General features: G+C 40.6%; 2 protein-coding genes across 4 annotated transcripts; one reads left to right on the forward strand and one right to left on the reverse strand.

Moving 5' to 3' along the window:
* The first annotated feature begins 2,772 nt into the window (after positions 1–2,772).
* On the forward strand, positions 2,773–15,453 carry LOC147145520 (polycomb complex protein BMI-1-like). Of its 2 annotated transcripts, none has more exons than XM_086032455.1 (9): positions 2,773–2,989; positions 3,620–3,747; positions 6,827–6,923; positions 6,992–7,047; positions 7,161–7,290; positions 9,384–9,423; positions 9,525–9,623; positions 11,985–12,065; positions 13,614–15,453. In XM_086032455.1, the coding sequence occupies exons 2-9, from the start codon at positions 3,630–3,632 to the stop codon at positions 13,992–13,994; spliced, it is 1,002 nt and encodes a 333-aa protein (XP_085888581.1). In that variant the 5' UTR covers positions 2,773–2,989; positions 3,620–3,629; the 3' UTR covers positions 13,995–15,453. The 2 variants fall into 2 exon arrangements, with proteins under 2 accessions (XP_085888581.1, XP_085888582.1); XM_086032456.1 differs by lacking the exon at positions 2,773–2,989 and adding an exon at positions 3,028–3,126.
* Positions 15,316–17,629, reverse strand: LOC147145521 (uncharacterized). 2 transcript variants are annotated; one of them, XM_086032457.1, is made up of 4 exons: positions 17,467–17,629; positions 17,200–17,372; positions 16,649–16,765; positions 15,316–15,916 (listed from the first exon to the last, which is right to left on the reverse strand). In XM_086032457.1, the coding sequence occupies exons 2-4, from the start codon at positions 17,296–17,298 to the stop codon at positions 15,737–15,739; spliced, it is 396 nt and encodes a 131-aa protein (XP_085888583.1). In that variant the 5' UTR covers positions 17,299–17,372; positions 17,467–17,629; the 3' UTR covers positions 15,316–15,736. The 2 variants fall into 2 exon arrangements, with proteins under 2 accessions (XP_085888583.1, XP_085888584.1); XM_086032458.1 differs by lacking the exon at positions 17,467–17,629 and having other exon boundaries at positions 17,200–17,460.
* Positions 17,630–17,775: the final 146 nt, after the last annotated feature.

A 17,775-nucleotide genomic window follows, 5' to 3' on the forward strand; every position in this document is an offset into this window, starting at 1 on the left:
CTCGGTTTAACATTTGGTTTTTTGACTCTCGAACACCAAGTATGTAAATAGCCACTTTCCCTGCCTTACCCCCCTGATGTCTAGATTTTGGCCTGTTTTACCACCGCTTCTGATGATCAAAGTGAGACTGTTGCTGTGAGAATTCTGCATCGTGCCGACTGGGACAAAATCTTCCCTGTCTACTTGTGGCACTCCATTTAACTCTCATCAGGGGCGGAGCTACATGGTGGCCAGGGGTGGCCATGACCATCCCTTGTCACTCTCTGGTCGCGCCCACACCTAAAAGAGAAATTGTGATATTTGTGATTTTTCTGCCATTTTCACATTTCCACATCACACAAAGTTCGTAGACCTCTTGATGGTCTGCCACAAGTTATTTATATCAACTGTAGTAAACATTTAAAGACTAAATATGCAACTTATTTGAATGCAAACTCTAAAAGAATCTGTCTTTGATAAAGAACATTAAATTCTTACAGTCACTGTCAATCAAAATCACTATTGGGACAACATTGCAAGCAAACAACATGTATACCATACCATTCACTTTCATGGTTTCATGAAATAAAATGCACGCAGCACACATACACTAAACTTGCACACAAATTCATAACAGGGCGGAGCCAGAACGTGGCTCATGGGTGGGCCTGGAAAAATCAGGGTGGGAAGCACAATCCTCCTATCCCGACACATCTTGTATTCAAATAAAATGACAAACTGAATAATATGAAGTTCAGATCTTCCTTAGACAACCACAATTATGCCATTCTTAATATTCAATCAAATAAAAAAAACACAACGAAACAAAAGTTTAAAAATAATTTCATAATTTCCTAAAAATGTCAAAGTATATATTTTTTCATGAATCTCAATGGGTGGGCAGTCTGTCAATCTGGGTGGGCCTGTGCACACCCAGGCCCACCCATGGCTCCGCCCCTTATTCATAATAAAAGATGGAACAAACCTAAGTAAAAAGCAATGTTTATAATTGTGAAGAATTGATGGAGAAGTCAACCCCAATGATTTCTTTACAGTAATGTTCTATGTGCCTCCACTAGTCTAAACACGGCATTCTGATGAATATTGAATTTTTGGAATATGAGTTAAGCAGCATAATCCACCAGTTTTTAGCCATCTCAGGGTGCGGCCATTTTGCCACTTTCTGTCAACTGAAAATGGCATCACAGTTGCTCAGGGCTCAGGTAACATCCAGTCACGGCACACCTGTTATCTGAAGCTTGAGCCATGAAGTAAATACATTTTTTTCCAGTTTAACTATAGCACCATCTGTTGGTAAAAACCAAAGGCTATTTGCAAGTTCCTGTTCTGTCTCACTTTACGTCTCAAATATATTTTAGACACTAATATAAACCGATTTTCAATAGTCATATTTTAAAATAGTAAAATATTTGATTTCCCGTCTGTCAGGCTATGAAAAAAAAAATCCAAAATAAGAATTCAATTCAGTCAGTCAGTCAGGCAGTCAGGCAGTCAGGCAGGCAGGCAGGCAGGCAGGCAGGACGGCAGGCAGGCAGGACGGCAGGCAGGCAGGCAGGCAGGCAGGCAGGCAGGCAGGCAGGCAGGCATGTATATACACACCGACATACATCTACATAAAAAGTATGAGGAACACTGTGAAAACATGTACAACTGTACTGTACATGATAAAAGGTTAGAGAGGCAAAGGGGCACATCGAAGGCAGACAAAGAAGTGTTTGTGAGATAGACTAAGGCTATAGACAGACAAACAGATAGACAGGAGAAACTATAAGATTATTACATTTTAATTTTAACAAGTAGCACATTAATTCATAAATGTGATCTAACAAAGGTAAAGGGCAAATATTAGATACTTAACATTAAATACTTTCAATTGGGATGTAGTAAACATCTGTTGAGTAGTTTAGCAGAAATTGGTTCGATTGAGTTGTTTTGAAAACCCAAAACTCTCGCACACTGGTGTCAAACTCAAGGCCCGGGGGCCAGATCCGGCCCGTGACATAATTTTATGTGGCCCACGAAGACAAATCATGTGTTGACTTGACATGTTTTTTTTTAATTGTCTTCACTGTTAACACAACATATTCGATATTTCAAGCATTTGTTACCAATCCTTCCTTTAAAATGCATTGAAAAATAGTTGAATAACTATTTACTGGCTTCTGATTTCAAAACTAGTGATCCATCAATTAGTTGTGTATAAGGCGAACATACATTTACAGGTTTACAGTCGTAACGGCCCTCCAAGTGAAATCCGTACTACGATGTGGCCCGCGACAAAAATGAGTTTGACACCCCTGCTCTAGGGTCCACCAGACCCATCAACAGCTTGCTGAGTAACAAAAATACAAACATCACACAAGGGAAACAAAAGATTAAGTTGTTGCACGTAGATGTGGTATAATGATATTTAATGGCATTTTGCTGAATTGGTTTATTGGTTGAGATTTTGACTGCATGGATTACAGACTCCACATTTAAAATGCGTAAAATAATGTTGGATCATATTTTGTGAAACATTGCCACTAACCTCTGCTCTGTCTTTACAAATTAGTACAGAATGCAAATGTAGATGTACATTTAGTGTGTCAACTACTGCATTCAAATGGGCATCAACGGCAAACCCCATCGAATTCTTTCTCTGTTTGAGAAACATATTGTAAGCAATTAGTAAATTACTAGTGCTGTATAGCTCACAAAGTGCTTACATAGTCAAAATACAGACATAGTCAAAATACAGACAGACAAACAGACAGACATACAGACAGACAGTAGTGGGAGAGCGGCCCACACAGGCTAGCGGTGGAGTGGACACCCCGTGTGCCCCGTGAACTAGGCGACAAAATAATATCACGTGATACAAAATGGGCAGTCCTCTGACGAGGCTGAAAAAAAGCCATTTTCTGGCGCTGCTGCAAATTGTAACTAAGTGCTAAAAACGTATCTGGATCCTCGCTGGGAGGAGAAGGAAGCGTCGATGTCAAATCAGGTAAGAATGAAGCTCGGCCAGCAGATTTTTGTGCGTGGCGACGCGCCACTCGTTTGCTTGCGGCGAAATCCCCCTGCACGGTGTCACATTTTTGAGCCTCTCTTGTTCGCCTCCTGATACAAGCCCTGTCAGTGAATGTAAGATGGCTGCTTTGTGTACCAGTGTGATTTTCTGAAGCTCTGCGCCTGCTGAGTGGTGGCTGTTTTCGCCCGATGTATTCCGTCGTGCCGCTAGCTCGAACGGTGGAGTTCCGCACAAACGGGCTCCCTCTTTGTTGGTGCTGTGGCCAAACAGCGAAGCTGATGCCCGTAGAGGAGGCCACACAGGAGCTATTCAATAGTCGGCTGCTGTGCACCACCACTCGGGCTGCATTAGCTGCACGGCTCACCCTGACAAAGCTTCGTTTATCGCTTCAATGTATTTGCAGTTATTTTTACGGCGATCGGCTATCTTTGTTGCAGCCTGTCTGTCCGAGGACGAGCTGCAGACATTGTCTGTGCGACACGCTTGCACTGAAGATATGACGGATAACTACTAGTTCCATGAAGCATGATAGCATCCACCTACCCTACCTGTGATGTTAGAGAATACAACAAAAACGATGCCATTTACCTTTGTTTCCTCTTGCAGATCTCCCCAGATGGACAAAATGCAGCCCAATAGGATTAAAATCACAGATCTGAATATACATCTCACTTGTCCACTGTGTGCTGGTTACTTGGTTGATGCCACGACCATTGTAGAATGCCTCCACTCCTGTAAGTACAATCCCCTCTTGACGTCTATTACACTCCAAGAGTAAGGTCGTAGATGACCAAGTCACGTTTGGGCATCCTGCAATTATTCATGATACTGTATAGGTAGAGTATAAGATGTTTCACAGTACACCACAAAACAATCTACTTAATAATGTCAAACGAAATTACTACTTGTCTTTTGAACTATGTTGAATGGCTAAAAGAAAAAGGTTGAGTATATGTTTGTATGATGATGAGTCCTGAAGTAGACATTAAAAACGGATTGGTTTAAAAAACTACCAATCTAGTGGGTTAAGACAATATTTGTTAGCCTAACTAATAGATTGGTCAGACATTGACCGATCCAGTTGGTTATGGGCATACCAATTTTATTGGTGGGCCAAACAACCAATGAAATTGTTTACGGAAAGGACACTTAACTAGCCCAACTGTTTTGCTGCGTAGTGTGCTGTACATATAGACTTACAAAATAAGTGTATGAATTCACAATTCATGTTAATTAAAATTAAATTATTCTTATGGTTCTGGAAGAAATACTGGTGGACCATGGCACGTTGGTCGACTGGTTAGCGCGTCCGCCACAGTGCAGAGATCGTGGGTTCGAATCGTGGCCTTCCTGTGTGGGGAGTGCGAATGTTTGTTTATCTCTGTGTGCCCTGCGATTGGCTGGCAACCAATTCAGGGTGTACCCTGCCTACTGCCCGAAGACTGCTGTGATAGGCTCCAGCACAATATAGATGGTTCCAATCCAACCAGTTTATATTGGTGGCTTCCTTTAGGTTTCTACACAGATTAACCAATATTGTGGTCAAAATGACCAGTTTGCATCAGTTGGTCCTACCACCAATATACATTGGTTGAAAAGACTATCCATTCTAGATTGGTTGTTTTGACCAAAGGATCGGTCGGACACATAACTAACAACTAGATTGGTCAATTTTAACCAATTTTTGGGTAAATTGGGGTAAATCATTTTTTAGGGTGAAAAATCCAAATAATTGTGACTTGAGTTTTTTTTTTTTTTTTTTTTTTTTTTTTAGACAAAAAGTCTTTTCTGACTGAGTCGAGCATAGGAGATTTTTGAGTTAATGAATAATGCGTAAAGAATGAGTTTCAGTGCCGGCACAAAAAGCAACACAGTTATTGCTATACTGTTATTGATTTCATCGTTTTATATTTATGGTGTGTAAGTGTTTTCAGACAAATAGTTACTGGCTTTGGAAACTGGTCATTTCCACTCCATCCCAGAGGATGAGCGGGCTTGCTGTTTATGTCATTTAAATGATATTGAAAATGAAATGCACTTTCTGTTTTATTGTCCTTTATATCATGATTTGAGGAGGCAATTATTCTGGAAACTCTCAGATGTGGCTGTATATATGTTTGCATACATGTTTGCAATGTCAGAGGAAGAAAGACTCAAGTATCTGTTTTAAGTATAAGACATTTTATTTGACTCTGTTTCTATCACGTGCTTGGATCTTACGTAGTGGGACTCTCTTTGTTTGATATATTTGTGAATGGCTGCCTACTGTTTATTTTTGTTTCTTTAATTGACACCTTTAATTGTGCATGACACTAAATAAGAAATAAACAAAGAAACAAACTGTAATTAGGGGTGGGCGATATGGGCAAAAAAACCCCTCTTTTTTTTCAAAAAACAATAATTTGACAATATTCTACAAAAAATATTTTTAATCTGCACTTGCTTCACAGACCAATTGTGGATAGACAGGGTTTGTGAACAACATCTCTTTTGAATTGCTAAATACAGATTCTGCAAAACATAATGATATTCTATGACAATATTTAACAAAAAAGAACAAAAAATTATTTATAGAGTTACATTGATTTTTGGGAATATTTATGTCATTTAAATGTCTCTGTTGTTGTTCCATAATGATGTCACATTTTGAGCTGCAGTAAGTACTGGTGTACCACCGCCAACTACGAGAGCAATCAGAATGAGAAAAAGGTGTTAACTACAGCAATCAGAATGAGAACAAATTTATTTAATATGTCACGTGTGACGAAGTGTCACCCAGCGAGGGGAAAAAAAAGACGTTGTCAATACAACACCCGTTTTCATACATTGCCCAACGTATTTAGAATAAAGTTGAATAACAAAACTGCAATTTACCGAAAAGTGCATTTTCCCACTCATTCGTCGCTGTGATATGTAGACTTGTGACTTTATTCATGTTTGGGTGGATGCTGGCGTCACACTAATAAACAGGCGTAGTTTGTGCAACAACATGCCTCGGGAATACAGGCTAGTTATGAATGATGCGAATTACAAGCGTGTAAACTGAATGTTAACCGGTCATTCAGGATGTCACGTTTGACTTGCTCGCTAAAGTACTGAGTGTGTAAGTGCGTGCGTGCGTTTATATTTGTTGGTTCAACTCGGCGCCTCTTTTCTGAGTGTGTGTGTTTAAGCTTTTGTTTAGCGTGCTTGCGCGGTCGCCACGTTTTCCTCGTAATCCATATGGCTCGTGGTGCAACAGAATTGCTCTTCATGGTGACCGTTTTGGCACATCTAACAATGTTATTCCCACCGACGTCAGTCTTGTCAACCCCAAACCATTTACAGACTACGGACGATGTGGACTCGTGCCTCGCTATGAATCCCCGCTCGAAACTCTTCTGTTTGAAACAGCTCGGCTGCAGTGCAGTCAGAGTCACGAGACCGGGTCCTGCACGCTGATTCGGCGAACGATTATCACTTCCTCCTCCTCTGCCGTCAATGCGCACAGATTTTTCAGCATTTCCTCATACTTTGCGGCAGTCGACTGACTTGAGTCAGGGGCAGTTTTAATACTCGATAATGTAAAATTACACATCGTGAAAGCAAGATTGACGATGATATCGATAACGATATATATCGGCCACCTCTAACTGTAATTATGACTTAACTAATGCGTTAGTGTAGGTTAGTTAAAACCCCCAGCGCACTATGACTTGTGCACAATTTCATAGGCCAAAGCTGCCATGAGGACTGATAAGAATGGTACCTAGTGTTGTAAAAAAAAAAAAGTTTTATTAATAGTAATGGCCTGTGTTGTGTCCCTCTGTGTAGTTTGTAAAACATGCATTGTTGCCTTCTTGGAGACAAACAAGTTCTGCCCTCGATGCGATGTCCAAGTTCACAAGACATGTCCACAGCTCAGCATCAGGTAAGCAAGCATTTACTATCATTTATTAAAGACTTTGATTTGTTAATCAAACAAATATTTTAATTTAGAGCGGACAAAACTCTACAAGATATAGTGTATAAGCTTGTTCCGGGATTGTTCAAAGGTAAGACCTCCCATTTCTTCATGTAATAAAGCACCTTTGATATGTTTGATCTTTACCAGAAAATGGCTTTAAGGCATCACTCAAGCGTGTCGGTCGGTGTCCACTGTTCACAGATGAGATGAAGCGGAGGCGAGATTTCTACTCAGAGAATCGTGTTCTGGAACCAGGGGAAGTGGTGGAGACGTTTAACATTGCCGAAGATGAAATCATCAGTTTGTCAATACAGTTCTATGAGAGGAGCAAGTTAGTAGATTTTTTTTTTGTTGGTATTTTCAAAATCAACTTTTAAACGGACAAAATGTACATTGACACATCTTATTAGGCCCCAATGGCCTGACTAAAGCAGAAACTTAAAGCCTGTGCTACACTTTATCATTCTTGCAGATGAAAGAAATCTGCATACAGGTTGTCAATATGCAGATTGTGAGCCAATATCATCTAGTGCTTGCGATAGTGAGGTTCAGGTACTGCTGAAATGTTGAAAAGCGAAGATAGAAATGTAGAATAGTGTGTGTGTGTGTGTGTGTGGTTACTTTCCTAGCTTGTGAAAAATGGCCAACCTGGGACACCTGTGTTCTAAACAGCTGGAGGGAATCACACCAGTTCTGACCCATGGAGTGGTAGCTAAAAGCAACACGCCACTGAAAGTTCATTTTCCTTTATTCTATGAGGCAGTGTGTATAAATATAATCATTAATAGAATATATATCAATGGAATCTGAAAAAAGTACAAGGCTTACCTTCTACACCGCCATATTTATTGGACATTTTTGGATATTGGACAGTTCACGTCATCCCTATGACCTGATGTATTACATACGTCATTTTTTACTTCCTTCCTGGTGGATTTTGCTATAAAAATGCAGTATGGCATCATCACGTATTGACATATTTTAGATAGCACTCTTCTTCAGGTTCCATGTTCTTCCTTCCAGAAAGAAAAAAAACAACAACACATTTACAGCATCAATGGCTGGCAATGCAGCTGAGTCTGCAAGCCTCCATTATGCGTCTGCATCCCAAAACCGTGATTGTCAACAAAATAAATCTATGTGCACGCACATGCGTGGCCAAATCATACCCTGAAAATATAACGAAAGTCACAATATTGTTGTACTTTATTCACGTCAAAAAGTTGCCTCTTCTATTATCTCGTAGAGAAAAAAACATCACGTCACTTAATGTACAAAAGCCGTGATCAATTGTCACCAAAATTTTTGTGCACTTATGTATGCGTGGACAAAACAAACCTGAACATAGTAGAACTAAAGTCACAATATTGATGATTTTATTCACAACGTAAGCGTCACCTCTGAGAGAACATTAACGTCACTTAATATACAAAAACTGACGGGAAAAAAAAGAAATTGAAAAAAAAAAAAAAAGATGGATTGTCACTGAATCAGATGCCATTGATATTTGCACTATTAATTTTTATAGTATAGACACTCTCTAATAGAATGAAGTAAAATGAATTTTCAGTGGCATGTTAGGTCGGGGAGCTGATTCCCAGTTCCAGAAGTTGACTCTAGGGATGTGGCTCTCTAGGGAAGCCTGAGCTTTATACGTCGAGAGATTGCCACTAGATCAAGTTGGACTTGCCTAAACACACAGTTTGGGCTTCTGAATGCTTCCTCTTGAGAGTTGTTGGATGTTGTAGTCTGTCTTGGTTGACCTCTGCAACAATACGTGGACAGTGGGGGCGGTGCCTCTGGATAGGCAAACTCGGGGTGGTGATCCCCTTTGTGCTGTGACGTTCTCACCATTTCATGTTATACTTTGGTTTAGCACAACAATCACATCTTTCTTTCATCTTTGGAACAATTACAGCTCGCTAAAATGCACCAACATAATTAGGCATCTTTTTTTTTTGAGGCGGACAAAATAGTACAGAACACACAATTACAGACTAACAGTATTGGTCTTCTTTATGCGTCGCATCTCTCAACTGTCCCAAATATAAAATCAAACAGACTTTGGCATCACATATCCCAGAACATCACAGAGAGCTGAGTGGATGTTCCCCCAAAAGGGTTGGATACAAATGCACTCCCAGAACATGTGTGTATGGTTTGGATCCATATAGTTTACCTTGTCTCCCTGTGATGTCATTTTCAGTCGACAGCAAGTGGCAAAATGGCCGCCCCCCTGAGATGGCCAAAAACAGCTCAAATCATATTCCACAAATCATAATATTAATCAGAATGCCGTGTTTTGGCTAGTGGAGGCTCCGAGAACATATTTTTGGAAAGAAATGTATTAGGTTGACTTTGACTTTAATGGGTTAGAGTTCAATATTCACACTATGCACTCTGATTTTCCTAATGTCCCAACAGAACTAATGAGCGGCAGCGTGCAGAGGTGGATGGAGACAAGGTAAAACCTGGTTTCACTTAGGAGATAAGGATCAGAGCCTACATCCTGTGTTCATGTTGTTTTTTTGTAGTCCTCACCCTGGATTTGTGCTTTGTTCTCAGTCCAACGGCAAACGCTTCCTGCAGTGTCCAGCAGCCATGTCCGTCATGCACTTAGCCAAGTTCCTCAGAAGTAAGATGGATATACCCAGCAACTACAGGGTAATCACACACACGACACACAATCAAGTGATGGAGAAATGATCCAATGTTGCTAATGCGTCTTGTCTAACCGTAAGCATAAGACATAGGTCTAAAATGAAAAGATGAATCATAAAATTGGGCCTGATTATGACTCAAGACCAGTATCCGTTTCAAGTATGATTGAAACACACAGCCTTATAACGATCCACTTGAGTAACCTTGAAACAGGGGGGCCTGCCTATACAAGGCATCTGTATTTCATCATCTATTCTAATATACATGCAAATTTAGAGCAATGCCTGATCAACTGGAGCAGAAATCCAGACACTATCGTTTTTAGGACTGCTTAAAGCGGAAGTCAACCCAAACATATTTTTTTCAAGAATATGTTCCCAGCAGGCGCACTAGTTGACTCACGGCATTCTGATAAATATTGCGTTTGTGGAATAAGTGTTAATCCACTCATTTTTAGCCATCTCTGGGGGCGGCCATTTTGTCTTCTGTCGACTGTAAAGGACATCACGACTGCTCACAACGACCAATCGCGGCTGACCTGTTTTCTGAATCCAAGCCGTGATTGGTCGTTGTGAGCAGTCGCGATGTCATTTTCAGTCGACGGAAGACAAAATGGCCGCCACCAGAGATGGCTAAAAACGAGTGCATTAACACTTATTCCACAAACGCAATATTTATCAGAACGCCCTGTTTCAACTAATGGGCTTGCATACAACATATTCTTGAAAAAAAATGTTTGCGTTGACTTCCACTTTAACAACACATGGGCGCTTCCTTGCTGCATGGATGTGCTGACTTATGGTTGCGGTCAGTCTGCACTGGTGGAAAAGCCAGAGGAGCTGAAAGAGTTTTATCTCATCTGCATTGTCCACTGGGCTCTCCTGTCTCCTATGATCAGCCTTACTCACTAACCTCTTTGTATCTGTCTATAAGCTTGCTTTAATCATTAAGACATGGCTGTACCATAGCAACGTCTATGACAGGGGTCAGCAACCTTTCACATTCAAAGAGCCATTTCGAACCGCTTTGCACGAAAAAGAGAGCACTGCGAGCCGCAAACTGTTTGGCATTAACCTCCCAAAAAACGACAGCTTGTTTGAATTCGCAGGCGCACGGATACACGTTTTTGAGTCAAATAACATACTGTAACACATCCGTGTTGTGGTGACATATTTGTGTTTTGCTGAGTTGTGTTGTTTCCGAGGTTCCTGAATGCATCACGCGACTCGCTGGATGGTAGGGGTGTGCGAGTAATGTTACGTTCACACCAAACGCGGATGATGCGTTTCTGGCGGGGCGTTTGTATTGGAGTCAATGTAGTTCACGCGGGCGGGCGCTGCGAATGATGCGTTTGGAGCGGTGGGACGCGGAGCAAAGCACCGAAAATCCGTCCATTCGTCGCGTATCAATCAAGTCAACTTTTTTCGCCACTCCGCCTCGCGGCAGCCAATCAGCATGTGTCATACTGTGGCAGCCAATCAGCATCGGGCATACTGCGTCACACACAGCCAAATGGCGTCCTGTTCACTCGGCGGTTTTTTTTTTTTTTTTTACAGTTCTTGAACTTTACCAAGAGAGCAATATTGTTAGCATTAGCATAGTGTGTCGGCCATTTGATTGTGACGTTGAAAAATGCTGTCGTAGTCTACTACCAAGCAAAGACCCTCCCCTCTCCGCTGTGAGCGAATGAGCGGCTGCAGCATTTCAGGTTTTTCCCGCGGTCAAACGCGTTTGGTGTGAACGTAGCATAAGAGAGGAATGAGCGGACGGTGAGAAGGACGAAGAGATCCGTGTCTACCGGTACTTATGATGGGACTGTTGCTGCGCTGTAGTTGGAATTAAAAAGCGAGATAACTAAAGCTACGTCTAACGTCGGTGTCTCTGGAAGACGTTACAATACACTTCAATCGGACACTTATAATTGATTTTCCCTAGCCGCGGGTTGCCGACCCCTGGTCTATAACGTTTCCATCATATGAACTTGCCAGTTCATTGGAAATATCCATGGGGCAGCTTAAGAATACAGGCTAGTGTACAATATTTGTACAAATGATGCTGACACAAAACTGTAGTATGTAATGTTGACAAGCTTTGTTGGTTAACAATTTACAGTTTACCACAGTTTTTCCAATGACATGCTTTTTTCATGGAACTGTTTATTTTTTTAATAAAAATTCAAATCTACATCACTACAACTAATGTTTTCCCTTCTAACAAATAATATAGGTGTCAAACATCATAGAACAGGTCAAACTGTAGTAGTTGCTTTATTGTAGTATGTTGTCCAACTATTTAAAGCTCTTCACTGACCTAAATGTGGTGCAATGTTCTGCAGTTAATGTAGCATAACGTGTGTGTTTATAGGTAGAGGTGTTGTATGGGGATGAACCGCTGAAAGACTACTACACGCTAATGGATATTGCCTACTTTTATGAGTGGAGACGGGTGAGTAAGGGAGACTCTTCATCTTACTTTGTATTTTATTGGCTGAGTTTCAGCGCTGTGAACAAGTATTTGCATAGTTGCTGCTGCGATTTTCCGCGATTTATATATTATCCGATTAGTTCACTAATCGCGACTACTGTTAGTGATTAGTCGACGAGCAAAATAATCGTTTGTGGCAGCCCTACTTAACACCAACTGATGGGCTAACCTTTCTTTGGAAAGAAAAAAAAAAAAATCTGGTAACTTTCCGATATATATTATATATTATATTATATTATATTATATATATATATATATATATATATATATATATATATATATATTATATTATATTATATTATATTGTTAATATATATATTATATATATAATATAATATTATATTGTTAATATATATGTATATATATAATATAATATTATATTGTTAATATATATATGTATATATATAATAATATTATATTATAAATATATATATATGTATATATATAATATAATATTATATTATATATATATATATATATATATATATATATATATATATATATATATATATATATATATATTATTAATATATATATATATTATGTAAGTGGAAAGTGACCCGATACCGCATTAAAACGCTGGTATCGGATCGGCCGGTACTAACAAATAAAACGCAGATGCCGGTTATCGATACTGGTATCATTATTTGAACGCAGCGTTAATATTTGGGAGCCGCATGCGGAAGGAAAATACGAGGAGAAGCCTTATCCATTATTAGCGTTATTGATCATCGGTCTACTTATGTCTAGTTTGGTGAAAAAGGTCACTATAAGGACATATACATCGCCACATTGGAGGCAGTTGCTTGGGGGGACTTTGATGCTATCAAGAGCCTGCAATTACTTTGGGGGCATGTCGGCTGGATCTTTGTCTGTGTTGCTTTTGTTTGGCACAGTACATCGATCACTAGTTTAATGGTGTAAAGCGTCTTTCATGAAATGCTTTGTGTCCAGATAAACTCGTCTTTTAAAATGAAAAAAAATCTTTTTGTCACCAAATTGCGAGATGCGCTGGGGGGTACAGCAGGAACGCCCAGTGAAGCGTAGCGCATCTACCAAATTCTCAAACACCGTGAATTAGACCGTTGCCCCAGCACGAAAATGAAGATGCACCCATTTTTACACTGAGCAGTGAGCACAGACTACTTTCTGTAGTGCATCGGATGGGCGAGGCTGCTAGGTGCGCCGGCTCACCCAGACAGGTGCAACATGGACACAAGCACGCTAAACTAGACTTGCGCTGGCAAAATGAAGTTACGCCCGCTTTTACGCCGAGCGCCGGCCTACCAAAATAGGGCCCCAAATGACTTAACATGGTAATTACAATGTAATGTAGTATAGTTTTATAGTTGTAATTGATCATTTTAGCCATTTGGCAAATGTCAAATAGGCAACACTCAAATTGTCTTTCACCAGGTATTTTGTTTATGAACAACTACAAATCTCAGATTGGCCCGCTTTAGTTCCAAATGACTGGAGCAAACGTCTACGTTGTGTACTTATGTGCAGACTGGACCCATTCCCCTGCAGTACCTGGTTAAACCCACAAGGAAGCGTAGGAGGCCGTCCCAGTCCGCCGTCCAGGGCCACTCTGATGGAGTCAACACCAGCCCGACCTCAGAGAGCGATTCACAAAGCGACAAAGTCCACAGTCCCGCGTCGGCCCAGATCCCCCGAGCCTCCACGCAATCCTGCCCTGCGCCTCACACCCTCTCTCCTGCCATCCAGAACTCCAACGGTACCACTGTGCCCAACAACACTCAGCGACACGCTCTCACCTCCAAACAGGGAGCCTCCGCTCGGAAGGTGACCGTCAATGGCACAAGCTCGGCTTCCAGCAAAGAGGAGGCCAGGGGAGGAGAAAAAAGCGGGATGCCTCCTACAACCTAATGTCTGTGCATGACACCTGGGAGGACAGTGTTTGGATTGCTCCCTTCTTTATACAGAGCAAAAATACAAACTGGAGCCTTCTTCCTTTTTGGGCTTAAGAGGCAGTTTTCATGACTCAAGTGTGCAGCCAAATAAGATACATGTGTGTGCGTGTATCGGAGCTGGGCATACCATACCGCCTGTGCGACGGACCGGTCCGCCTATCCGTCTATGACGGATGCCCATTTTGTAGGCGATAAACGATAGACGGGAAACTTTTTTTAAAAAAAAATAGTAGGACTAAGCATAGTTGAAAGCTCATTTTTTCCCCATCTATGTAATTGTTTATTTCCGTGCTCCCCTGCTGGGTGATATTTGAAACGAAAGACTCACCGTGGCATGGAAGCCTCACCGCGGCCGGAATAAATGCGAGACTTCCGAGGTCCTGCAAGGTACATTACACTAAACAAAAAAAAAAAGGTCCTCGAAGGTGCTAAAAGGAGACGAATTTAGTCCGGCCGTGGTGAGGCTTCCATGCCGCAGTGAGTCTTTAGTTTGAAATATAGCTCAGGGGGGTTGCTAGTGGTCGTTTGTTGAAGTTGATAGTCGGACCGGCCTATAGGCAATTACTATTTGGTCCGGCCGGACAAAATCGCGGATAAACAGACGGCGTAAGGGTACCCCGGCTGTAGGCGGAAGGCAATTAAACAGACCGTGAATTTTTAGTAAAATGCCCAGCTCTGGCGTGTATTAGACTAGAACCATGCACACATGAGGACTGTACAGTCATGTGTGCGTACATATGTATAAACTTATCTTTTATACAAGACGTTGTAATCATTTTGTATTTGTATATGCAGTGGTTGTTTCATTTCCACCGTTAAATTTGTATGTTGATTTGGCTTCTGTAAAACTTGACAAATTGCAGAAGATTGCAGTGAAAATTACTGCACCATTTGGATATAAAGGTAAAAAAAAAAAAAAAAAAAAAAGGAATTTTTGCCTCATCATTCAATAACTGCTGTATAAGTGTCCAGTATAAGCAAGCACTCATGAGGTAACACGTTCATGACAAAAACTGTTGATGCACTTTCCTTGATTCTGGCCACAGTCCAAACCAACAAGTATTTGCCACCATGAGAAGCTTTTTAAGCACTCCCACAATCGCTTGCTCTCCTGTGAGTGTGTGTGTCAGATGACCGTATTTTTGTCTCATGTCAGAAGAACTCGAAAGGGATTTGAATACATGGCCATGTATGTTGTTTCATAAAATACAGCATTCCTTTTGTTTCCGTTCCAACAACAAAACAATGCTTTAAAAAAAAAAAAAAACAGCCATATGTGCATGTTTTAGGTCAATAAAATGTTTACTTACTAGGTTTTTTTTAACAGTGTCCAATTAATCATTTCCTGAGAACATCAGGAAGTTGTGAAACATACTGTGAAATAAAGTTCAATGCTGGCAGTTTTCTTAAGACGATTATGCCTAATTTATCTATATCTCAAAGACAAGTTTTGAATAAGAAAACATTCACTCAACTGTTCCGTGACACCACCACTCACAAACTTTGTAGAGGATCACCAACACATGAGATTGTAACACTTAAAATCTCTATAAAATGTGCCTACACTATAGTATGGCAAAAACGTGTGAACCTGCCTTTACAACCACAGGCCATATTTGTTCTCAATCTTCCAAGTGAAGTTGGACACTACCCAATTAAGGCAAAAAGCCCTTTTGGAAGTAAGAAACGGTTTAACTATCAGTTATGTTCATGCAGCGGGGCAGATGTGATGAAGTCCTGCTTGTGCGTGCCATCGCAGTATGGACGGTTGTTTGTGTATTTGCAGCCACACAGCCAAACTGTTGCGTCTTTCTCCGGAATGAAGCGTAGTGGGGACAGGCCCTGGGCTTTGGTCTTGTGTGATCCATCACAGAAAGGCTGAAAGAATCACAAAAAATACCCAATGTACACCATTGTACTTTACATCCATACGCACAAGAGCTGTATCATAAATTGTGCCTTTAACCAAGTCCTTTTCATTGACATTGAAAAGTATGAATCAATCAGGAATCAGAACTTCTGAGAGGCTTACCACATTTGGGTGGTTAGTGATGTGCGGAATATCAATATCAATACCTCTGATACCAAGTCTTTATGCCTCAAAATCGATTCTCTACGAGTGTACCCAGTATCATAAAATGGCAAGTGTCTGACTGCTACCTCAATAAACTTCAATTTTAAATAAATCATACTACTACCAGTCTACCACTATATTTTCATTAGGTGTATTTATTTGCACTATCATCGAGTTGGTGTCACTGATGCGAGCTGTAATTTTAAAATCAGTATTGGATTGGAAAATCGGGGAATTGAAAATTACTTACGTGTGGCAAAATATTTTAAGCACGAAATATGATGCGGTGCAGTTCTACACGTTATACTGTATATATTATACCATAGTCAGACCACTAATTAAAACAATACCCCTTGGGTGAAAACAAAATTGTGCATTATATGTTGTAGAGGATTTAATTTTATTAACTTGCCTTCCCCATGACCCGTGACAACGTAAGTGGTATAGAAAAAGTATGGTCTAATTGTACATGTGTACCTAATGAACTTTTCATTAGAAAGTGCACTATACATGTATTAGTTACATCTAGCTTTTACCTGTTTCTTGCTGTGTCCACAGGTGCACCAAGAGTAACGCTTTCCACCAACAAGATCCACTTTGAAAGGCTTCTTGGACGGGATGACCGGTGCAGGAGGAATTGTGGAGAGATGCACCTGATGACAGTTGCACACATTTCTTTTACTGACAACACTTTAGGAATCCATCCAACCATTTTCAGCCTAGTCCTCATTAAAGTCACGGGTGAGAGCCTATCCCAACAGACTTTGGAAGGGAAAAATGACGACGGCATCAAATTATACATCTACTGTATTGTTCTATTGTGCGTGAATACATGCTCACTGCACACATTCTTCACCCGCTCGTCCAACTTACACATAATTTTAATGTAATTAAGGTGACGTATATTCCACGCACAATTAAAAATTTAGGTTAATTGTAAAACGAAAAAATAAGACGCTCAAACTTGAAATAATGCCGCTTGAAAACACGTTAGAAGGACAAATACGTCATGCACATGCATGCAGGTCAGTATTTTCGTAACAGTTAAGAAACGCAAAGCACAAAACAATGGCAGACTTCAGTTTACCTTGGAATCCATAGTTTTTATCCGAGCTTGTTTCAAAATTGAAGTAATCCATCTGTGATCTAATTTGGCGATCAGGGTGTTCAATTTTTCTATTGACATCTTTCCACAGCTGTTGTTAAAAATCGTATCCTCTCGTTCAGTCTACTCACTCACGCAACACAACACGCCAGGACCTTCACAGGAAATGACAAAGGTTGCGCTTCTCTGTCAGAGCCGCTTAATACAGCGACATCATTATTATGAAAACAATTATAGCGGTGGACTCACTTGGGATCAGCTGTGTCATCTTGATCAAGGCGCAAGGAAGGTTGGGCGATTTAGTTTACAGTATCTTGCAAATCAAGTGTCACTCATCAAAGCAATCAGAAAGCCGATACAGTTTGAGTGGCAGGTCAACAAGGTAATAGGCGCGAATGAAACGTGTGCAGCAGTGGACCACACACTAATGTGATTGGTTGATGGGGTGGTGCCGAAACCAGAGGCGGAAGCGGATATTTCTTTTTTTTTTTAATGCTTTGTATTAACTTTGAAACATTGAAAATTACAAATACTCACAGAAGATAACACAATTTTGGT

This window comes from Filicampus tigris, chromosome 6 (assembly GCF_054856515.1).
Source record: "Filicampus tigris isolate MCC_2025a chromosome 6, RoL_Ftig_1.0, whole genome shotgun sequence".
Lineage (NCBI taxonomy): Eukaryota > Metazoa > Chordata > Actinopteri > Syngnathiformes > Syngnathidae > Filicampus > Filicampus tigris.